The sequence below is a fragment of the Salmo salar genome, chromosome ssa04, assembly GCF_905237065.1.
Source record: "Salmo salar chromosome ssa04, Ssal_v3.1, whole genome shotgun sequence".
Taxonomy (NCBI): domain Eukaryota; kingdom Metazoa; phylum Chordata; class Actinopteri; order Salmoniformes; family Salmonidae; genus Salmo; species Salmo salar.
Genome location: NC_059445.1, coordinates 38,836,647 through 38,859,821, shown reverse-complemented (window position 1 = coordinate 38,859,821; position 23,175 = coordinate 38,836,647). Strand labels below are relative to the sequence as shown.

General features: G+C 45.5%; 3 protein-coding genes across 5 annotated transcripts; 1 reads left to right on the top strand and 2 right to left on the bottom strand.

Moving 5' to 3' along the window:
* Positions 1-673: 673 nt before the first annotated feature.
* On the bottom strand, positions 674-6,653 carry LOC106602978 (RNA-binding protein 14). 2 transcript variants are annotated; one of them, XM_014196067.2, is made up of 4 exons: positions 6,586-6,653; positions 5,306-5,675; positions 2,826-3,726; positions 674-2,723 (listed from the first exon to the last, which is right to left on the bottom strand). In XM_014196067.2, the coding sequence occupies exons 2-4, from the start codon at positions 5,661-5,663 to the stop codon at positions 2,429-2,431; spliced, it is 1,554 nt and encodes a 517-aa protein (XP_014051542.1). In that variant the 5' UTR covers positions 5,664-5,675; positions 6,586-6,653; the 3' UTR covers positions 674-2,428. The 2 variants fall into 2 exon arrangements, with proteins under 2 accessions (XP_014051542.1, XP_014051541.1); XM_014196066.2 differs by having other exon boundaries at positions 6,476-6,592.
* A 435-nt stretch (positions 6,654-7,088) lies between these two features.
* LOC106602976 (ras and Rab interactor 2) lies at positions 7,089-14,188 on the top strand. 2 transcript variants are annotated; one of them, XM_014196062.2, is made up of 10 exons: positions 7,089-7,377; positions 8,705-8,899; positions 8,983-9,097; positions 9,213-9,285; positions 9,620-9,711; positions 9,859-10,908; positions 11,059-11,367; positions 11,474-11,605; positions 13,461-13,627; positions 13,839-14,188. In XM_014196062.2, the coding sequence occupies exons 2-10, from the start codon at positions 8,705-8,707 to the stop codon at positions 14,151-14,153; spliced, it is 2,448 nt and encodes an 815-aa protein (XP_014051537.1). In that variant the 5' UTR covers positions 7,089-7,377; the 3' UTR covers positions 14,154-14,188. The 2 variants fall into 2 exon arrangements, with proteins under 2 accessions (XP_014051537.1, XP_014051539.1); XM_014196064.2 differs by having other exon boundaries at positions 7,103-7,481.
* A 346-nt stretch (positions 14,189-14,534) lies between these two features.
* On the bottom strand, positions 14,535-23,008 carry LOC106602977 (dipeptidyl peptidase 3). The gene is made up of 18 exons (XM_014196065.2): positions 22,743-23,008; positions 21,943-22,279; positions 21,639-21,728; positions 21,415-21,552; positions 21,219-21,293; positions 21,049-21,139; positions 19,628-19,758; positions 19,365-19,495; positions 19,192-19,250; positions 18,909-19,103; positions 17,469-17,581; positions 17,262-17,354; positions 16,911-16,973; positions 16,562-16,686; positions 16,234-16,354; positions 15,901-16,080; positions 15,605-15,767; positions 14,535-15,421 (listed from the first exon to the last, which is right to left on the bottom strand). Exons 1-18 carry the CDS (start codon positions 22,784-22,786, stop codon positions 15,279-15,281), a joined length of 2,292 nt encoding a protein of 763 aa, XP_014051540.2. The 5' UTR covers positions 22,787-23,008; the 3' UTR covers positions 14,535-15,278.
* Between the last annotated feature and the right edge of the window lie 167 nt (positions 23,009-23,175).

Here is a 23,175-nt window from a genome sequence, read left to right as displayed (position 1 = left end):
CTGGGGCCATTTTTTATGGTTCGGGCTAGGCCCCTTTGTTCCAGTGAAGGGAAATCTTAACGCTACAGCATACAATGACATTCTAGATGATTCTGTGCTTCCAACTTGTGGCAACAGTTTGGGGAAGGCCCTTTCTTGTTTCAATATGACAATGCCCCCGTGCACAAATCAAGGTCCATACAGAAACGGTTAGTCGACATAGGCGTGGAAGAACTTGACTGGCCTGTACAGAACCCTGACCTCAACCATCAAACACCTTTCGGATGAATTGGAATGCCGACTGCAAGCCAGGCCTAATCGCACAACATCACTAATGCGCTTGTGGCTGAACGGAAGCAAGTCCCTGCAGAAAATGTTCCAACATCTAGTGGAAAGCCGTCCCAGAAGAGTGAAGGCTGTTACAGGAGCAAAGCGGGGACCAACTCCATATTAAATGCCCATAATTTTGAAACGAGATGTTCGACGAGCAGGTGTCCACATACTTTAGGTCATGTAGTGTAGGTGTAATAAAGACTGAAGTGGTAGAGCCCAATTGAGACCGGTTCAAATGATCTCGTCACAGTTCATAGAAAATTAAATAATCAAGAATTTAAGAGCAGCAACTTCTCGCCTTCTGTTTCTATTTAGACGTGCAAGGTTGAAACAATGAGTAAATCCTTTGAAAAAACATGGAAACGATTTTACAGCAAGTTTAATCGCATGTCTAATAATTAAGCCGATGGGGCTAACATTTCCCATTTTCATTTTGAAAAATTACAGGTCGCATGGTGCTGTTTTATTCGCCAACCAAATCACTCTCATTACTTAAGCTTGAGAAGTGTAACGTTTCAATAGGTACTGAATAATAGGAACAAATATTTTTCGCTCAAACCTGGGGAGCCTAATGGTTCCACATTCCATTTGAGACACTTCCTGAATTTGATGGTCCAATTGAAGTAAACACGCTTACAGAATATGACTACCACGATCGCACAGGAAGTTCACTTCAACCAACAGAAAACAAAAGAAAACCGTCAAAAGTTCGTCCCGTCAAACCACACAATGTACTGTGTGAGAGAAAAGCCCACTCGTTTTTGTCCTTTGGAGAAAAGAAGGTGAGGCCCAAAATGGCAGTTGAATTCCCTCAGATCCTGAAAGGCATGCTTGAAGGAAACCCTCTGCATGCACCTGCCACATCTCCATTTTACGTTTAGACCAAGAGGTCAAACCAGTCAAAAGTCACTAGGATAGTATTCATGGTATAATACAAATAGAGGAAAGCATTCATGTATCACAGGCTGCAAATTAAAAACTAGTTCCCCAAGAAAATGTGAGTTTAAAGCTAGACTGTCAGATACTAAAATGGTCTGCTTTGTTGGCCTTTCTATCCGAGAGGTTTGATCAGATCTAACAGAAGGTCATGTGAGACACGGGAAAGGACTACATTCCCCAGAGGCTGGCTGTGTACAAGGAAACGTGAGGTTTTTTTTCATTTTTTTTCTCTTTTCGGTGCAGTAAAGCGCCTGAGTGTCTCTCCCAAAGCCCCAGCACCACACTTTATGGGGCGAAAGACTGATGACTGAGGTCTGTGTGTATGTATGCATGTATATATATTCCTGTGATTGTTATAAAAAGTGACTTATTAAAAACGCGTACATTTTGTTCCACTAGATGGTTTACACATGCCCACACATACATACATTCACACCGGTCCTTATGTCCAAATTACCTTATGTAAAGCTACTTTGCCCCCTTGCTTTAAATCTTTTAAAACACAAGCGCTAAACCCAATAACCATTTTATTACCCAAATATCTACATATGCTGGAACCTATTGGAACATTGACTTTTCATATTAAGTCTTCGATGAAGGCAATACAAATAAAACAAATGGGATCTGGCCAATGGAAAAATAAAAAAAGTTGTCATCTATACACGTGAACTAACGGTTAATTTGGAGGAGCTAAAGTCACCTCGAGGACAGAGGCAAGGGCCTGCTAACAAAATGCATGGATTGATTTGGGCACTTCCTTTCTACGCTCACATATATACACACACAAATGTATTTTACAAAATATTCCAGCTAGGCTTTTAACAAGGCACTCCTCTGGTATGGATGAATATTCTTGCAAATTTGAGAATTTGTTTTCACTAAACTAAAATGTAGGGGATGAATAAGGATTACTTGTCGTTAAAGAGCACCCAGTACGCAACACAATCAAGGAGACACTACCATAACGACTTCCCAATACAGATGACTGTTTTGTGGGGCAGCTTTCTTATCAAGACCAGGCCTACAATAAAGTCAAATGAACTAGTTCGAAATGTGTTCACATACGAAAAGCTGCAGAACAGGGGATTTATAAATGGGCACTTTGCAGTGATGGACATTCGGACCAGAACTACTCACACAGCATTCAAAACCCACACACACACTGCAATCTAAAGGGTTATCGGTAGGGGGGCTCTGGCATGTGGAGGTGGGAGTAGTCAGGGCGGCGGAGGAGGGGCTCCTTGTGTGATGAAGGTGGCTCATACGCTCTAGCTGGGGCGTAGGTGGCAGGCCCTGGGGGCGGTGCCTCCGTCGGGGGCGGGGCCTGCACGGGCATCTGGTGGGTGGGCATCGTGGGGGGCATCTGGGTCGGGGCTGGAGGTGGGTAGCCATACTGGTACTGTTGGTACTGTTGCTGGTACTGCTGGTACTGTTGGTACTGCTGGACCTGCTGATAGTACTCTGCATAGCATCTGAAGTTCAGAAACATAACATTGTAATTACACATTCAAAATATCAAAACGGCCTCAAAAAGGTGCAAATATCAAGGCTTTTCTCAGAGGTGCATCACGTACCTGGCAATGGGGTCTCCGTCAGCAGCCGCAGGGTCCTCTGGTCGGCCGGGTGGCGTTGGGAGGAGGGCACGGCGTTTGGGGCGTGGCTGGGGAAAGGGCTGGGGCACGGGGTCAGGCAGCAGAGGGGCGGAGCGCCGTACTGGGCTGCGGTCTCTGTCCCCTGACTTAGTCCCCGCCTGCTGCTCAGCTAGAACCTGCTGGCCCTGCTGGAAGAAGCGGGCCCGTGCTGCCTCAAAGATGGCCTGGGCGGTGGGGTCTGCACCCCCCGTGGAGCCATAGGCGGAGCTACCGTTGTAGAAAGCAGAGGCCCCGCCGTAGGCCGGGTTTCCACCTGCCTGGGCTGACGATGCCTCCCCAGCTGCTGCGTCGTACTGGTTACTGTAACCTGCTGCGTCCGGTGTGGCTGAATTCTGATAGGCGGAGGCCTGGTTGGCTATAGAGTCATATACCTGATCTGCTACAGAGCCGTACACCTGGCTGGCGAGGGCACCGTAGACCGCAGGGCTCACTGGAGTACCATCTGTGGCGCTGGCTGCCGTCATGCCCTTTAGCGCAGCGTAGGTGGGATCAAAGCTCGTTGTGTTGTAGACAGAGTTGTGCAAGCTCTGCTGCACCTGAAGAGGCAGACCTGCAGCTGCAGCAACGGCAGCAGCCAGTACAGCAGCCTGACTCTGGTGGTGCTCCATATGAGGGTTGATGGAGGGGCTTTCAGTGGCATAGTGACTCATGACGGGGACCTTGGCTGTCGTGGTGGTGGGTTTACTGGGCTGCACATTGGAGAGCTCCACAGAGAGCGGTCGACCTTTGAAGGTGGTCCCATGGAGGGCCTCGATAGCCTGCAGCGCATCCTCCTTCCGCTCCATGTGCACAAAGGCATAGCCCGCCGAGGAAGAGAGCCTCGCTGTAAACAAGCACAGGAGGACAACACAGCGAGCTAATGAATTTAACCACCAAACTGTTTCCATTCATCTATTTTTATGAGAGGAAAATATGTTGGATAATATTTTTTAATTTTTTTATAAAATAAACTCCCGATAGGCCTGACAGAAAAAGTATTTCTTTTGAACCTTTATTTAACTAGGCAAGTCAGTTAAGAACAAATTGTTATTTACAATGACGGCCTACTGGGGAACAGTGGGTTAACTGCCTTGTTCAGGAACTACAGATTTTTACCTTGTCAGCTCGGGGATTCGATCCAGTAACCTTTCGGTTACTGGCCCAACCACTAGGCTACCTGCCGCCCAAATTGTCTGTACACTTTCCTAAATGTTTACAAAACAAAATACATGCAACAACAAAAACATTTGGGGGGGGAATAAAATATGTGTGCGACAAACATCGGTGGATATATTTTTTTTAACCAATTGTTTGTATAATAACCATCATATCGAAGTAAACTTCCATTCACGCGATGCTATGTTGCGTGGCCCTCCTGCGACGAGGTGAAAAAGCATGCAGTTCATTAGGCTACAGATGAAATAAGTGATGATTCACAGCGTGGTGAAAGTGCACGGTGATGAGGTTGTAGGCTCATTTCCATTAAATATCCAGGGTCTTAATTTAAATGCTGGTGATATGATGATCGGTGCTTGGTTGCCAATTACGTCGAGATACTCTTGACAAATTGAACCATAAAAATGATCCTGTTCTTGTCCATAATCTCATCATGTACTCTGAACTTTACCTGTGAGAGCACGTGCCAAGACCAGTGGGCAAATTTGTTGATTATCGCAAGAGTTTGTAAATTAAGTTATACGACAGTGCTTTTTATGTGCACTCAATACACAACGCTTTTTATCCGCAACAAGGCAGTCTGATGAAAACGGTTCTGCCAGGAAAATGGGCCTTTTCTTTGTGCAAATATTAATTATTCGCTTGAAAATCTTTCGACGGGCCTCCAGAGTGGCGCATTGGTCTAAGGCACTGCACCGCAGTGCTAGCTGTGCCACTACAGATTCTGGGTTCAAGTCCAGGCTCTGTCGCAGCCGGCCGCAACCGGGAGACCAATGGGGGTCGCACAATTGGCCCAGCATCGTCCGGGTTTGGCAGGCAGGGTTGTCCTTGTCCCATTGCGCTCTAGCGACTCCTGGGCGCAGTGCACGCTGACACTCACCAGGTGCATAGTGTTTCCTCTGGCACATTGGTGCGGCTAGCATCCGGGTTAAGTGGGCACTGTGTCAAAAAGCAGTGTGGCTTGGTTGGGTTGTGTTTCGAAGGATGCACGGCTCTCGACCTTGGCCTCTCCTGAGTCCGTACGGAAGTTGCAGCAAAGAAAAGACTAACTACCAATTGGATACCACGAAATTGGGGAGAAAAAGGGGTAAACGTAACAACCAAAAAATACAAAAAAACCCCATTTTGACCAGTGGATGGAGACCTAGCTACAAACAAGAACATTTAGTCTATTTACTAAATTGAAGTTTTGCTGTATGTACACAAAGTAAATGGATGAAAAGGCGGGGGGAAACGACATGGCTCACCTTTGACCTTATCACACTCCAGAACTTTCCCAAAGGTCTGAAAGAGCTCCTGTAGGTCCTCAGCAGAACACATGGCACTAAGGTTCCCAACAAACACCTTGGTGGAGTTCAGGGGCCGTCCGCGGGACTCTTCAACCACTAGGTTGCGGCCACGGAACTCCCGTCCATTCAGTTCTCTTATGGCTCGATCGGCAGCACCGTCTCCCTGGAGGTGGATGAAGGCAAACTGCCTGAGTAAACTACAGGTAACCACCTGTCCGTATGGCCCAAAGAGCTGTGTCAGGTCCTCCTGAGAGGTGTCCAACGCCAGGTTCCCCACGAAGAGCTTTATAGCATTGTTCTTATCTGTCGACTCCATGGCTGGGCACACCTGGGGAAAGAATAGGAGGGTGTCACTGACCTAGCTAAGTTAGTTTATCGTTCAGCTGGTGGCACAGCAGTCTAAGGCACTGCATCTCAGTGCTTGAGGCGTCACTACAGATACCCTGGTTCGAATCCAGGCTGTATCACTACCGGCCGTGATTGGGAATCCCGTAGGGCAGCGCACAATTGGCCCCAGGTTTGGCCGGTGTAGGCCGTCATCATAAATAAGAATTTGTTCTTAACTGACTTGCCTAGTTAAATAAGTTATAAATAAATGTAAACATTTTTTTTACAGAACTGAAAAGGGACGTGTACTCTATAGGCAAATAATGAATATAGTAGTTTAATAAAACGTGACGTGTAATTAACAATATTTTTAAATCATGCAGCTAAACTAGTCCATGGTCAAACCTGCTGGCAATGATTCAGTTAATTAGCTAACATTTGCAAAGCTTGCTAGCTAGCATTTGCAAAGCTAAGTTAGCCAACTAGTTACTGTTAGTTCCCTCCCCCTTATCGAGTCCAGGTGGCATCAATTCGGAGATACTTGGCAACACCAGATCGGAAAACATGAGATGGTCAAAGAATCACTCGAAACTGCTGTATATTACCAACATAAATTGGCCGAGGACTGATCACAGATTTATTTTGGCTCGCTAGCTAAAATGATCAATTCGGCGCGGATTGGAGTTAGCAACAGTAGCTAGCTAAATTAGCTTGCTGGCTAGCTAAGCTAGCAATCTTGCGTTATGTTTGAGTTTTCATAAGCAGTTACATATATTTGCAACACTTTAGAGCATACTGTACATTTTTAACATCCCATTGTGTATCCATAACGATTGCTGAGTTCAACAAAAATAACAATAGTTTTACTCCAACAAAACAAAATAGCTAAGCACACTGTGCTTCCATCTTACCTAACGCGGTGCAATATTTTCAATGACCACATCCGGTTCCGATCTTTGAGCGAGTGACGTGTATATTTCCTACAACAGACTAGTGCAGAACTCGTCATTTTAATGCTACAATATTTTTGCTACAGTGTAACTGAGCATGTTGTTAGAGTGGCGTGTACAAATGGGCTACCACTTAGTGTTTCAACCATTAGGTCCTTCTTATTGCTACATTTAACATGGTAAACGATGTCTATCTAAAAGTCTCCATTGCAAAAGTGTGTGTACCAAATTGAAACAGACATTTATTCTGTAAAATATTTACATGTTTCCTGATTGCTGCATTATTTGTTTACAGTGATGATGATGACCACTCAGAAGTTTAGAAATGTATGCAGATGAATTATATAACCCTCTTTCACAAAGGACAGAATAAACAATAGATTTCAATTGTGTTTTAGTGGCGATTTTCCCGTTGACAATACTGTATTTAGGAGATGTTTCACAAGGTGGTGACGGGCGCATGCGTATTTAGCCTTGGTCCCAGCCAGGTTTGTTTCTCTCCAAAGTGTGAATGGAAAATATAAGGAAGACAGAGCAGAGGAATGCGAGGAACTTCTGAATCACAGCCTCGCAGAGAGATCTCTGCCTGGACAGTCCAGACAGCGCCAACATGGCATGTCAATAGATCTCAGTCTATTACAGTTTTCTGTACTTTAGACGTTTCTGTGGCATTTGGACATTCAAGGATCAAGTGGAATTTACAGTAGACTATTCAGCATAATCTCTCACACGACAGGGGATCGGAAGATTAAGGTACATTTTGTCATGTCGCCATTTATTTTAAAGTGTAAAATAAGAAACAGTTGAATCTTTGTTTGATTACTGAAATCACGAGACCTGTCATCGATTAACTGAAGGTATGTAAAAAGAGTACATATCACAGAAGTTACAGAGTTTTACAGAGTTACTTCTTACAGAGTTACAGAACTTGTCAGTAAATAAAACGTGTGGAGTAAATTGGAGGCCAATACCATGTCCACCAATATGATTGTGTAACTTTATCATTATAATAAAAAATATACAGAATCAAAATGTGCTATTTACTGAAATAACCTTTGATTTCATGGTCTGCTATTACAATATAGTCAACGGTTAATTATGCCTATATTTTTCACCAGTGGTTCCCCAACATAAAAAACGGTATTCCTCCAGTAATAAACCAATTATAAAATGCTTGTTTGGTATTACAACTTTATGTTGTTCTGGTGATATATTCAGGTACTGGCAGGTCAGTTGTTTTATTGTCAATATTACAATAGTCTCATGAGGTTCAAAAGTGGGCTCTGGTATAGGCTATTCATTCTGGACATTTTGTTGCATTATTATGAATTCAAATTTAAGATACTGCCTTACATTTTAGACTTGTACCTCTCAGTTAGGTTAGATTTGCATTTTCACACACGGCTCAGTAGGTTTGGAGTGTTTTCAGTGCCTGTCTCTACCACCTCACCAAGTCTAAACTTGCCAAACTTCTAGCGGGAAGTCAGGCAGCCAGCATCACCACCCCTTCTCTCAAATATTATGTTGGGCTCAGGACTGTCTTATACAGCAGCAGCCAATCCCTGGAGGGAAGTTGGAGGAATAGACATCCAGTCATTTTCCATAATAACAGCCTCTGCATATAAACCACCTCTGTTAAAATATAGCCGCACCTTCTCATATTCAAAGGGTTTAACAAGCTAACACAAAATTATACTTCAGTCCTAGCAAGTTCACTGTTGATGGTAGGATCCTTAGGATATGCAGACGTTAGAACACCCTCGCAATTGTGGTGAGTCTTACTCTGATGACATACACCCTCCAGATTACTCAGTGAGTGGAAGGAATAGGGTGTGGGAGTTTCCCAAAATTATGGAGAAGTAGTGGTCAGCACGGAACACAGGGCACGTCATGACATTATGCCTGCTAGTGTTACCAGAAGGGAACAGGAAGAGTACTGATTCCAAAGCATTGGTATGATGAAGAGCAGAATGGGAAGCATCATTGTGGCAACTTGTCCTTAAAGCCTAACCACATAACTGCATGGTGCATAGATACCATACTGTACCTGTTTGTGCATGCTGTACACTCTGTTCCCCAGATGCAGGAGGACCCGGTGTATGATTTCCCTGAGCCGGTCGGGGAGCTGGTAGGAGAGAGGCGGGCTTGTCCTCAGCGTGGCTCCCTGAAGAACATCAGTGTGCTGGACCGTCTGCTTCTCACACACCCCGTCTGGCTGCAGCTGTCCATCAACTCTGCCACCGCTCTGCACATCCTACAGCGGGAGCCGCCTGGGGTGAGACGCGCACGCAACGCACACCGCACTGACGCGGACGCACAAAACACAACCTAAGTGTGTATATCTCTGCCTCTCTGTAGACCTTTCTGGTGCGCAAGTCCAACACCTCGCAGAAGAAAGTGCTGTGTGTCAGGCTTGCAGACGACAGCGTTCCCTCCTTTGTCAAACAATTTGTCATCCGCGAAGTGGACTCCAGTGAGTGATGAAAGAATAAGGCAGGGATGTTGTATCTACAGCCTGTTGATATGAATAACGAGGGCTTTTAACTAATGATCTTGTTCTTGCTTCTCCGTCTCCCTTCCATTCACAGCCTTCTCTTTGGAGAGAGCGGCTATCGGTTTCCCTGACCTCTTCCGGCTCATTGCCTTCTACTGTGTTAGCCGGTATGGGCTTTTTACTTGGCTTCACAGTTCAAAATTCAAAAGGCACTCGCACATCTGAGCTCTCATTGTTGCAGGTGCATGGCAACAGTTGAATAAGATGAGACAAAAAGAAGAAACCCTCACACTGCTGTGACGAAGGCCTTGATGGCCAAAACGTAAAGCTAAATAACGAGTAGTGATTCTTGGCTTCACTGTAGAATGGGTTTAGGACATTTAGACAACTAATGTCAACCAGTGTTATCCATCTAGATCTGCGTTATCTCTCATTATTGGTCCAAATCATATCCTACTAGAATTAGACCTGTCTATAAAACGTATGTGCTGTCTATTTCAGGGATGTGTTGCCCTTCCCACTGGAGCTCCCTGAGGCCATAGTCAAGGCTTCATCCCACAAACAGCTGGAGTCCATTTCACACATGGGTGTGGGTAGGTACCACAGAGTGGCTCAGAGGTCTGATCAACCAAGATGTTGGCAATCGTTGTAATGCTAGCTGCCATTGTGTACCGTACACAACTCGTCAAGGATAGCGTTGAGGAAGTATGCCGACACAGTTTTGCTTCTTTTTCATTCAGAGTTCTGGAGCTCCCAGCTGAACTTCAGAGGTCCACGCAATGGGCCCCCACCAGTCGAGGCGGCACCGCTGCCCCCTAGCCCCACCCCTGAGGACTGTGCCACGCCCCAGGAGAGCCCCACCCTGTTCCAGGAGTTCTGCCCCATCCAAACACGCAGCCCCCGGGAGCTGAACTGTGGGGCAGCAGGCCAAGGGGCTCTCTGTTTCATCAACCCACTCTTCCTGCAATCCCATCCTGCACTGCACAAACGCCACCAGTTCAAGCGCAGCCTCAAGGTGCGTGTCTCGACTGAGAACTCTAGCCCTTTGTCCCCACCAGTTGCCCCTCCCCCTCCCCCACCTCTGCTGGCCAAGAAAAATATTAAGAGCAAGAAGGTCCAGCGGGCCAGTGGAGCAGTGGAAGCCAGAGTGGAGGGTGAGGGAGGGACAGCACCCGTCCAGGAGGACTCAGACTATTTGCAGCCATGCTTGGTTCTTCCAGTTCTTCCACAGAAGACCAGGGTCACACCCACACTGTCTCCCACTGCAGAGGAGGACTACCATGTGCCCTTAGGTCTCCTGCAGGGACTGGGCCAGGAAAAAGGAGGTGAGGAGGAGGTGGGTCTCCTGCTGGAGCAGAGATATGCTCCCTCCCTGAGTGAGCTGGACAGCAGCAGTTCCCTCAGCAGCCTGGAGGAGGCAGAGGAGAGCTCAGAGCGAATTCCCCTCACCAGGGGCACCAGTAACCCCTCACCCCCATGCACCTTGCCCCCACGCCAGCCCGTCTCAGTCCTGCGCAAGCTGAGTGCAGTCTTTGTGTCCTTCTTTGTGCCTGAGAAGCGCGTGGCGAGGCTGGTGGAGGACCTGTCCCGTGACAGGAGGACTGCGTTTGGTGTCCTGGTGCAGGATTTCCTCAGGCAGCAGCGGGAGGCGATCAAGCCTCAGTGCCAGAGATCTAGCGTAGAGCTACTGCAGGGCATCCGCTTCTTCCTCTCCCAGGCCAAGACCTTCCTGCTGGACTGTGGAGACCTAGAGCCCCCAATTGAGACTATGGTGCCTGATGATGAGAAAGGTATAGCAACATTGATCTCCAATGCAAACAGCAGGCATTAGTCAAATAAAGAGTCAAAATATGCTCAGTAATTTTAAATACAACTATTGCTGCTATGTTTCCCTCTACAGATAATGACATGTGACCTCCTGATTGTGTGTTTGTGTGCAGACCTGGTGCTGGAGAAAGCCATGTTCCGCTGTGTGCTGAAACCTCTGAAGGGACAGATAGACAGGACACTGCAAACTCTGCATGAGCGAAACGGTTCCACTCAGAGCATGGCAGAGAGCCTGGCTGTGGCTAGGGGAAAGACCCCGTTGGAGTGTTTTGGAGTGCGGGTGGGAGTGCCGGATGCTGCCGGTGTGGAGAAGGTGCGGCAGAAGTTAGCTCTCATGAGGCGGGCTTACTCGCCCATTGACAAGGTTGTGCTGCTCCTGCAGGTCTGCAAGCTCATCTATAAAGCCATGACGGACAATTCAGGTGAGGGCTTTTTTATGAGAGAACATGGTAAAGAAATAAACCTTACAGAACCAACAGCTGCTATCCCTTCCATCCATGGTTATAGTTGTCTTGTCTCCATGAGCAGGCAAGGAATTCGGTGCAGATGACTTCCTACCAGCCCTGTCCTATGTCATTGTACAGTGTAACATGCCAGAGCTGTCTGTGGAGGTGGAGTACATGATGGAGCTGCTGGAGTCATCATGGCTGACAGGGGAGGGTAAGGCTGACAGAAAACGATCAAACCATTAACCCCATCTACAGTACCAGTCAAAAGTTTGGACACACCTACTCATTCCAGGGTTTTTCTTATTTGTTTTTACTATTTTCTACATTGTAGAATAATAGTGAAGACATCAAAACTATGAAATAACACATATGGAATCAGGGAAAGGGGGATACCTAGTCAGTTGTACAACTGAATGCATTCAACTGAAATGTGTCTTCCGCATTTAACCCAACCCAGAGAGGTGCGGGGGGCTGCCATAATCGACATCCACGTCTTCGGCGCCCGGGGAACAGTGGGTTAACTGCCTTGCTCAGGGGCAGAACGACATATTTTTACCTTGTCAGCTCAGGGATTCAATACAGCAACCTTTACTGGCCCAACGCTCTAACCATACGTAGAAACCAAAAACATGTTTAATATATATTTGAGATTCTTCAAAGTAGCCACTCTTTGCCTTGATGACAGCTTTGCACACGCTTGGCATTCTCTCAACCAGCTTCATGAGGTAGTCACCTGGAATACATTTCAATTAACAGGTGTGCCTTGTTAATTTGTGGAATTTCTTTCCTTCTTAATGTGTTTGAGCCAAACAGTTGTGTTGGGGTATACAGAAGATAGCCCTATTTGGTAAAAGACCAAGTCCATATTATGGCAAGAACAGCTCAAATAAGCGAAGAGAAACGACAGTCCGCCATGACTTTAAGACATGAAGGTCAGTCAATCCAGAAAATTTCAAGAACTTTGAAAGTTTCTTCAAGTGCTTTGATGAAACTGGCTCTCATGAGGACCGCCACAAGAAAAGAAGACTCAGAGTTACCTCTGCTGCAGAGGATGAGTTCATTAGAGTTACCAGCCTCAGAAATTGCAGCCCAAATAAATGCTTCGGAGCTCAAGTAACAGACACATCTCAACATCAGCTGTTCAGAGGAGATTGCGTGAATCATGCTTTCATGGTCCATTTACTGCAAATAACCACTACTAAAGGACACCAATAAGAAGAAGAGACTTGCTTGGGCCAAGAAACACAAGCAATGGACATTAGACCTGTGGAAATCTGTCCTTTGGTCTGATGAGTCCAAATTTGAGATTTTTGGTTCCAACAGCCGTGTCTTTTGTGAGACGCAGAGTAGGTGAACGGATGATCTCCACATGTGTGGTTCCCACCGTGAAGCATGAAGGTGGTGGCGTGGGGCTGCTTTGCTGGTGACACTGTCTGGGATTTATTTAGAATTTAAGGCACACTTAACCAGCATGGCTACCACAGCATTTTGCAGTGATACAACATCTCATCTGGTTTGCGCTTAGTGGGACTATCATTTGTTTTTCCAACAGGACAATGACCCAACACATCTCCAGGCTGTGAAAGGGCTATTTGACCAAGGAGATTGATGGAGTGCTGCATCAGATGACCTGGCCTCCACAATCACCCGACCTCAACCCAATTGTGATAGTTTGTGCTCAGCATATGTGGGAACTCCTTCAAGACTTGGAAAAGCATTCAAGGTGAAGCTGGTTAAGAGAATGCCAAGTGTGCAAAGCTGTTATCAAGGCAAAGACTGGCTAATTTGAAGAATCTAAAATCTAAAATATATTTTGATTTGTTTAACACTTTTTTAGTTACATGATTCCATATGTGACATTTCATAGTTTTGATGTCTTCAGTACTATTCTACAATGTAGAAAATAGTAAAAATAAAGAAAAACATTTCAATGAGTAGGTAGGTGTGTCCAAACGTTTGACTGGTACTGTATATACACAAGTATTTATGCTTTAAATGTGAAATATTTCAAATAGTATATGATGCCAAATAGCTATCATAATCCAGTGTTGCAATGTTTGTATCAGGTGGGTACTACCTGACCAGTGTGTATGCCAGCCTGTGCCTGATCCAGAGCCAGCATGAAGAAATGCCCTCTAGCGGGCTGACCCAGGGGGCCAAAGACTCACTGAAAGACTGGAGCCAGCGCCGGAGCAGCCAGGCTCTGAGCCAGAAAAACATACAACAGCAACTGGTACGACTCAAATGATTTATTAGCACCAATACTGTATAGAATTACACACCTACAACTAACACTAAACAGAAATCACTAAACACACCTACCACTAACACTACAGTGGAATTATATGCGACAGTTGGAAATCCCTGTATCCCAAAGTGACCAGTAGGACTGCTTTGATATGAACTGTTCTCATGGGAAACTTTATTTGAATTGTGTGTTGCAGAGGTGTGTCAAGGTTCTGTTTCAAGATGGAGAAAGCAGCTGGATAAAAACCCTGCAGTGGAAGGCAGGAGTTAGTGGGGAGGCCCTGACCCAGCTCTGTGCTGCTAAGTTTGGGGTGGACAACCCAGGACTGTACAAGCTGTACTGGCGGAGTGATGGGGAGATTCAAGCCATCCCAGCCCAGGCCCAGATCCAGGACCTACAGGGCCAAGGCAGCAGTGGAACACCCCTCATATACCAGAAAGCCAAACAGGATGGACTCAAGACTTGCAAACTAACAAGAGAGGCGGCTGTGGACCTTGTGGAATCACCTTGAGTACCCACGTGTGATTAAAGTCTTCTTAAACCCCACTCAACTGCAAGAAAGACTTGCTTTGTGCTTTATTCTTAAAATATGTTAAATTAACATTTGTCTGGATGGATATTGGTATATCAGACCGTGGTATATCAGACCGTATACCATGTGTATGACAAAAGTTATTTTTACTGCTGTAATTACATTGGTAACCAGTTTATAATAGCAATAAGGCACCTTGGGGGTTTGTGATATATGGCCAATCTACCACAGCTAAGGGCTGTATCCAGGCACTCCGCGTTGCCCTTATTTGAAGGTGTATTGGTTTATGCAGCTCATTACTTAAGTTCCCTGAGATACCTTTAATAATGCATGAGAAACAAAACGGAACAGACATTGGTATTGAAAGAAAAAAACTATTTATTTTTGAATAGGCTGTTTCTTACCAACCTCACCAAGAGAATTTGCAGTACTGTCTACCCTTTCACAAATGCATTGCTTTTGACCATGTCACAGTTGTGCTTCAAGTGCCCTGGACACAAGGGACAAAGAACTTACCCAATGATTAGTATTATTGGAAGGACTTCTTTAAAAAAAAAAAAAAAAAAAGGCATTTTTTCCTAAGACAAACAGCAATTGAAATGTGTCGACATAAAAAGTTGAATATAGTGGTTTAGACTTGATTGACAGATTAGTTGATGGGGAACCATGTATGGTCCTCTTGAGTCACTTCTCTTTTCTACACTCTGGCCTTGTTTCAAACTGACTCCAAGCTCCTACCACTAGGCACTTTCAATTCCTTCAGCTGTCAAATTTGCATGACATTGCTTACACTGTTCCTATCCTTCCTGATATTGTCAGGGGGAAATTTAGAACTGCATAACGATAGGAGCTTAATGTAGTTTCAAACTGTGCCTCTGAGGGTGAAGAATGTTTCACGGGCTCATAAATCACAGCCATAACCACATGTGGCATTCCAGTCACGACTTATTTGTAAATTCATTTGGACAGTGCATCGAAAGATCAATTCCTATGACAGGTCCACACAGGTCAGGCCAGGCGTGTCTCAGTCAGGAGCGGGGGTGGGCATGACGGCAGCATGTCTGAGTCTTAGCGCTGCTTTGACTGTGTATCTGCACCGTTCACTCAGAACCAGCAGGGGGCATCCCTCTTGTTCAGCTCTAGCAGGTGGGCCTCCACCTCCTCGGCGTCGTCGGCAAACCGTTCTGTGAAGGAGCAGATCAGTCCAGCCGCGCTGCCCTCGTATTCCACTAGCTCCACACTGTCACCTGCATCAGACAAACACGCAACAAGTCTTTGAATTCCAAGGACACGGGCGCCGGTAGAACGGTTTAGGGTGATACACCGTCTTTCCAAGAAGGTTGACCACTTAGTAGGACAATGTTAAACATGAAGAGCTGTGCCATGTAAATGTAGATAACCCTCTTGGCATTAAGACAGGGAAGACTAACCTTTGACCCTTGTGTTGGCCTGAACAAACATCTTGCGAGCCTCTTTGCGCTGGAGAACCGTCTCCCGCAGGCACAGGAAGTTGTGAGAACCACCGTCAGACACGGCCGAGTAGCGCTCATACAGAGCTCTGCCTCCTTCCACGTCGGCTGTGGACTTGAGGACCTGCAGGGACAAAGACAATAATGGGTCAAATAGGAGACTTGGTTCGACTTCTATTGTGAATATTGGCGGCTGATCATTTATCCCGGTAATCCCAGCCACGACCGAGACATTTCCAAGCCTTCTACACCTGTACCTGTAGTTTGCATAGGAAGCTCTCGATGGCACCCTTGCCCACGGTGTGGATCTTGCTGCGGTCCAGCGTTATAAGGGCATCTGGGCGCCCATCCTTTCCTGTGCTCTCCTTCAGGGTCACCAGCCCTTCGCCAGCCTCCAGGAGCACCCGCAGGATCACAAAGCGAGCCTGCATGTGGGCCTGAGACAGAGAACAGGAGGTTTAGTTAAACACAAAGCAGGATAGACACACAGGCAGTGAGGAAGATATTCAATGAGCTATAGAGTCAGAAAGCTAGCATGATCAAGTGAGGCTGATGTACATCATAAATGATTCAACTTTAGTGTAGCTGACCTGTCTCCAGCTCTTGCTCTCGGAGGTGTAGAACTCTAGGCCCAGCAGACCAGCTCGCACCATGTTGAGCCAGTTGACGTACACCACCTCCTCTGCATCCTGGCCCTCATGGCCAAAGATACTGCAAACCCAGGGACAACATCCTCGTTAGAGCATCCTGACCCGCATAAGATCACTGTTAATACATTCGGCTTTAATATTAAAATGTAGGTTTAGTGATTACAGAGTATGGATAAACAGACCAGAGCACGGGTAAACAGACCAGAGCACGGGTAAACAGACCAGAGCACGGGTAAACAGACCAAGACCAGAGCACGGGTAAACAGACCTTAGCACGTGTTTGTTGAGACAGAGGTAGAGCCCCACACACTCGGCCCTGCACTCTTCATAGGAGCAAGAAATGGTGGAGAATTTGCTGTCCCATGTTTCGTTGCCTTTGTACCAGGTGGTGATCTGAAGCAGAGAAACCATACTTTACACCCAATACTCACTTGAACCCCTTCATCGGCAACCAGACATTTTAATATTGGTCACGATCATCAGTCTTAAAACATATCGTTTACTTCACCACAACAATACATTACGCTCGCTCTCAAAATCATCTCTCTCTCTCGAGAGGCCAAAGCAAAGAATAAAGAAAATATACAGAAATAAAAGTATGAGGTACATAGACTCACCTTTTCTCCAGTCTCAGGATTGCGAACATTATCTTGCTCGAAGTTGAAAGTCCCCTCCTCATCCTGTACACATGACAACACATAATAAAACACTAAAATCAGTCACAAAGCACTGTGCATCCCCCGTTCAGAGACTACATAACAGTAAATACAATGGATTTTAAACCAGACATTTTAGACACTAAAGGGGCAATCAGTTCAAACAATAAAACGGTGGCGCCCTGCCACTGTTGTGGTAAACAGCTGGGCGACTGAGGTGGAGAAATGTAAACACTCAAATTCATAGACAGGGCTATAGATGCAAGGACTGACCATACATGACATGAACATGAATGGAGATGGCTCTCTCACCTGGACAAAGAGCTTTCCACTGCCATGGCCCAGCAGCTCATGGAGGCCAACCTGCACCTCGAAGGAGGGCCCCTTCCACTTAATGTACACATCCTGAAAGAAACAGAGAGAGACCATTGAAGGAAACAATGATCTGATGGGCATAATTGTATCAGTCTTCATGGTTATTTGGTATGGCACGGAGGTCATAGTTAGAAAGTTGATTACTTTGTCATCTTCATCCAGGAAGGTGAGCTTGTCCTTCTGGGTAGCGCATGCCACAGCCAGAACATTACCCAAGGAGACATTCTTAAAGCCCTCAGACTGTCTGATATCGTCATCTAGATAAACACAGACACACACTCAGAGATAACAGGGATATTTCATGGTAACGGAATTACGCTGCGAATCAGTCCTCCCACTTTAAAATGCCCCCAAAAATATATATTGATATCAACGTTTAACAAACCATAAAACTATGCACTAGGACTTATTTGAAAGATGTACACAATTTATTTTTTCAAAAACACATTTGCTGGAAGAAATGTGCAGATGCAAAGTTTGATAACAGAACGACGGTAAAAACGCCCTCAGTTTTTACACGACAACGTTTCCCAAAAACGGTTTAATATCTACTCTGAATTAAGATCCCAAGATGTCTGCAGAAAGAATGGGGTGTCAGCCATATGACCTTGAGTTAAAACAAAAAATATATATATTTTGGTTATCGAACTACAGTAAGTGAAGTGGATTTACACCCAGTAACAGAATTACATTATGGGTCACTGATCTGTACTATACAGAAATGTCAACGTCCATGTATGCTGGTTAAAGTAAACGGAACGAGAGGGGGCTTATGGGTAGATGTCAGTGAGAGCCGGGAGAGGTACTGTAACAATAACACGAGAGAGAGAGAGAGAGAGAGAGAGAGAGAGAGAGAGAGCACGAGAGCGAGAGATTGTCCAGACGGTTTTCACTCTTGCTTTGACCACGTGACAGAAAGAGAAAGAAAATATTTAGCTGAACATAAGTCTGTAAGTGGAAGGGAGGACAGTAGCAAGTGACCTAACTGTGGTTTGTGACTATGATTTCTCACTAGCCAATTGAGATGCAGTAATTCTGTTTCCGATTCGGTAACAGAATTACGAGTTTGAGTCACTAAATTCATAAACAATAATATATTAGTAAAAACACTAATTGATAAGTCTACCTTTACTTGTTACTTTGTGAACTTTCATTCAGAAATGAGAAAATATCTTAAAGATGTTGGTTTTTGGTAACGGAATTACAAGGCAATGTTTTGCACAGAAGGCAAATCATTTCTCAAACTAAACGGAAGTGTTGATATTAGTTGGCAGGGGTCTTTACTTCAACATGGTGGTTTGATGCATTGGCAATAACTTCTAAGACTTTCTCTGGTGGATGTTTTCTATGACCCCCTTTTTCATCCGTTTGACTACAAATCAAAGCCGTCGTTTAAGTTCGAGACTCGACTTTCATTTGACATGCTCCGATAAACGTCACATATTGGTGCACCAGGGTCCTTTTAACATGGAACTGACCGACATTAGGCCGAAGTCACTAGAGATCCTTTCGAGACCCCAACAAGATGCGGCGTGGATCGGCCGTGTCAACTGAAGAAAGAGTCAGTTCGGACGTGGCACTCACAGTTGGGAATATTAATGCCAGCTGGAATGCCGCTGCCAGCGAACGTCAGTACGTCCAGGGAGGTGAAGTCAGGCAGGAGGAAGCGGTCCTTCTCAAAGTCTTTTGGCCATGGCAGCTCTGGCAGAAGCACTTCGGCTGAGCTCACCAGCTTAGCAAAGCGTTCGCTCATCGCCTTGTTCACCACGGCAACAAAACCTGAGGATAGAGGAGGCAAACCCCGATGCGATCACAAAAGAGTATTCAAAAACACGTGATGATAATAGGGTTGCCTCTTAATTTGTACCTTCAAACTCTCCCCTGGAACCAAATGGATCCCTGTAGCTCTCGATAAAGCCAATATAACTAGGAGAGAAAGGAAAAGACTGACATCAAGATGAAGAAAAACGAAAGGGGAAGCGATTGCTACTTCTTTCATCCACAGACCGGAAGGCCAAATCTGGAAGGCAGTTCTCTCACCTCTCCACGATGGGTCCCTTATCTTTTATCCAGAAACGAGAGCCTTCCTTGTGCGCCTCCACGGACCCGAAGGTGAAACTCCGTGAATATCCCTCCAGCATTCGTTTCTGGTTCTCATTGGCTGCGTGGTCCTTCCGTTAAAGAGAAGACGGTTCGCATGGGACCATACTTGACATGTTAAGACGCATTAGTAGTTTTGAGTCACGCACTTCCGTTGACAAGGGATAAACATACATTTGAATTAGGATAGTGTTTGAACTGACCTTAGCTTTCTCCAGATTTTCGCTCACTTTCTTCATGAGGTGATCATAGTCTCCCCTGGACACCGTGAAGACACAGTCCTCAAAGTTATATCTGCCACAACTGGTCTCCCCCTCCCCATCCACTGCACAGTCTAGAGCAATGACAGAGAAAAGGATTTAATAAAGAGAGGATTCATTACTGACATCAACCCTTTACACTGGTAGGAATTGGCCTGTATGGATAGGGCTAAATTCAAATGTTTCTTGCAGAAGAAATATGGACTGCGTAAACATGGTAGCAGTTAAAAAGGGAACAGTTGGAGATTATCAGAAAATGATTGGACAACAGTTCACCTATCAAGACTGAATCCCAAACATTGCACTTGATTTAATGTGTATTTTACATTTACTGTACTTTGTCGGTGCATTTGTTGACAACGAAATCCAAAAATACTCTGGATACATTCAGTAAGATAAGAATATTCCTGGAAATTGTGGGGTTGGTGCAACATAAGACAACAACAAAAAATGACAAGGGTTTGAGTGTGAGGACGAACTGGTGTCTCCAAGGGCCACATATACACATCTCTGAGGGCCACATATACACAACTCCAAGGTGTGCACAGTTCCTAAGTAACTTCAATGCACTTATGAGTCTTCAAATATAAGGTGCTTTTTTTTGGAGCTCTCCTAGGTGTGCCGTTGAGAAACTAGAGCAAGAATACTCGTAGTCATTTTGTTTGGAACACAACCCTGGATCTCCGCCATCACACAATTACCGTTGCAGTTTACACAATCCAAAAACGGCACACTACAAAATCGCAATCTTGGTCAGGTGGGCATCATTTGAACGCTCGTTCTATTGCCAACACGACTAGCTAAGTTATAAAATACCATCTTACAGTGTTAGGCTTTCACGGGGCAAATTCAGAGAAACAGATCGCAATTTTGGCGGGCATAGAAAATATTCAAGCGTACGGTCAGGTGAATGTTCCGTGGTGAACTTTCATCACAATAGACAAACAGGCACATCCTGTTCAGAACAACTCAGGGTATGACGCCACGTCAAACATAGTGATGAGTTTAACGATATGGAAATGCCAAGTGCATCTTCTCGACTCACAGGTGTTTGGTTTGCTTGTAAGACATCAAAGAGGTATTTATTTTAATCCTCAATGTCTCATCTTTCAAAATACACCGAGTCCTCTTAAATCTACAGCATTTCCCCCTCGCTCAGATCAAAGACGTGCAAAAGTTGCCCAATTAGCGGGAGGGATGGGTGCAACTTCTTGTCGCATGCTGTTTGGAGGATGCTTAAAGTTCAGAACGACTGTCGGTCAAAACACATACAGAGCCGTGAAGCTCAGCGCTTGAGCTCTGACGTCATTTATAGCAAATCTTTATTAGCATAGCTTTTAAAAAAAAGGAAAAGGCTCTCTCACCCTTCTGCACAGCAGACGCAAGGCGCACCTCATAGCTGGCCTTCCCTTCGGATTTCTTCTTGAACAATCGCGTGTTGTAGGCACTCAGGTTCTGTAAGGGAGGCAACTCTTTAAATCCTGCAATTCTAACACGGACATGAGACGGCAAACTTAAATACATGACCAAACACCTTTGAATCCAAGAATCTCTGAGCCAACTCGGCGTCCTCCAAACAACAGTTCCCTGAGAAGTACGTGGTGATTCCCTGCGGAAAAGAAATAAAGCGCTGTCATTATTAACACCTACAGTACATAGGATGTATTTAAGCGGACCCAACACCACATAAGCCAGAAGTGGGGTGAGTGTTTGGCACCAGGAAGTCTTACCTTGTCCCCCAAGCCCAGCTGTTTCTGTTTGTCCTCAAGGGAGAAGAGGAGGGTGGAGCAGCTGTCCCACAGGGCCTCCATCTCACTGGGGCTGTCCTGGAAGGCCTGGCTCTGCCACACAAGGGCCTTCAGGTTCTCCTACGCCGCAATGTGTGGTTATTAAGAGGACATAACCATTCTGTCAAGGCTTTTATAATTCAGATACAAAAGTGAGGATTATCTACCTTGGGTAGGTTGGGAATGAACTTGGTGTCTCCAAATGACTTGTAGTTTCCCATGTTGGCATAGAGACCAGCAGCATAAACAAGAAAGGCCTGCCAAAAAAAACAACAATAACTATTATTATCTAGTCAGGCTGAGACACAGAAAATGCATGTTATTACAACAGACTCACTGTGCACTTTGTGCTCGGTCACCTGATAAAACCGCTGAGCCTGTACCATCTGTGTGTGGTTACACATTCTAATTCTATGGTGTATACATTGTTTGACTCATTCTCTCTCCAGGCTCTGTAGGTAGGCGCATTACCTGGTACTCCTCAGGACTGAGTCCAGCTGCAGTGGCCACATTCCCCAGCTGTGCTGGTGGCTGCTTGCGGAACAGCCTCTGTAAGAGAACGAAGATGGAGGCAGACTCGGGCGAGGTCTGCAGCAGCACAGCCAGCCCTCCGTACCAGGCAGACCTGGAGAGGTAGTGCGCATAGAGCTGTTCTCTAGGGGACAGCAGGCGAAACGCTTCAGTACAGTCCAGCGCAGAGATCCCAATATCATTGGGGAGGTAATACTGAGAGTCCACCATGGTGAACAACAGTCTTGATGCTTGCGGCTTCCTTTTCAACACAACGCTCACAGCTGAGAATTTGTAGCTAGAGGTTAACAAAAATGCATGGTATTATTAGCGTTAAGAAATAGTTGGAGTTGCATGGTTAGACTTACACACAGGTTACGTCTCAAGTCATCAAGTGATACATTTCGAGCATCCTTCCTAGCTGCAACTAAATACATTGCAATCAAAACTAGCTGCAACTAAATACATTGCAATCAGAACTAACTAGACAGGTAGTCTAGCTAGCATGTCTGTTACAGTAGTTGCCATCTAGCTATCCAGTGGGAGCGAAAGCCAGGTTAGTTCAGCTTTCCAGCAAACTAAGGTAGGAGAAGCCACCGTTTTAGCAGTATACCTTGCCGCACTTAGAAAATTCGTAACCACAAACCATTTCAATCATCTAGTAGTAGCACATGGTAATAGCCGGTAGCTAGCCATCCAACTATGCACTGGCTAACAGCTAGCCTCGCGTACCTATACCAAATAAAAAATAGTGTAGCTACCTCTTCCAAATACGCAAGCCTTGAATCACGTTACAACGAAACATCCAGCAGTGATTGTGGTATATTTACTGATGGGACGATTTGGTACCGGAGCTCCGATGAAGTTTTCAAAGCACTACTGATGCTCCTTTCAAAGTGACATTATCAACTGATCAATTACGTCCAAAACTCAGTTTCATCACGTGTTTTTTTCCCCAAACGCGAGATCTCATCGATTTCGCCGTGGTTCCGGTGCGGTGCTTTCAAACACCGACCTCTACTGGACACTTGATCATTTCGTTCGGATTCTTTCATAGGGTCACCGGAACGGTAGGTAGCCCAGTGGTGTTGGGGTTTCAGGGACTACAGCCAGGGAATGGGGTTGAAATTAAGATTAAGGCATAATTCATTTGAAAATCGTTTTTATGTGAAAATACACTTTCAGCACATTGTT

Bases quoted from the DNA above. Each gene is read 5' to 3' on its own strand.
- LOC106602978 (XM_014196066.2), bottom strand. From the start codon at position 6,502: ATGGATACACAATGGGATGTTAAAAAT. The intron at 5,676-6,475 runs GTACAGTATGCT...TTCTTTCCCCAG, and splicing joins CACAATGGGATGTTAAAAAT to GTGTGCCCAGCCATGGAGTC. The intron at 3,727-5,305 runs GTGAGCCATGTC...GCTTGTTTACAG, and splicing joins GGAGTGTGATAAGGTCAAAG to CGAGGCTCTCTTCCTCGGCG.
- LOC106602976 (XM_014196062.2), top strand. From the start codon at position 8,705: ATGCAGGAGGACCCGGTGTATGATTTCCCTGAGCCGGTCGGGGAGCTG. The intron at 8,900-8,982 runs GTGAGACGCGCA...GCCTCTCTGTAG, and splicing joins TACAGCGGGAGCCGCCTGGG to ACCTTTCTGGTGCGCAAGTC. The intron at 13,628-13,838 runs GTACGACTCAAA...TGTGTGTTGCAG, and splicing joins AAAACATACAACAGCAACTG to AGGTGTGTCAAGGTTCTGTT.
- LOC106602977 (XM_014196065.2), bottom strand. From the start codon at position 22,786: ATGTTTCGTTGTAACGTGATTCAAGGCTTGCGTATTTGGAAGAG. The intron at 21,553-21,638 runs GTAGATAATCCT...ATTGCGGCGTAG, and splicing joins TCATTCCCAACCTACCCAAG to GAGAACCTGAAGGCCCTTGT. The intron at 15,768-15,900 runs GTACAGGTGTAG...TTGTCCCTGCAG, and splicing joins GCTTCCTATGCAAACTACAG to GTCCTCAAGTCCACAGCCGA.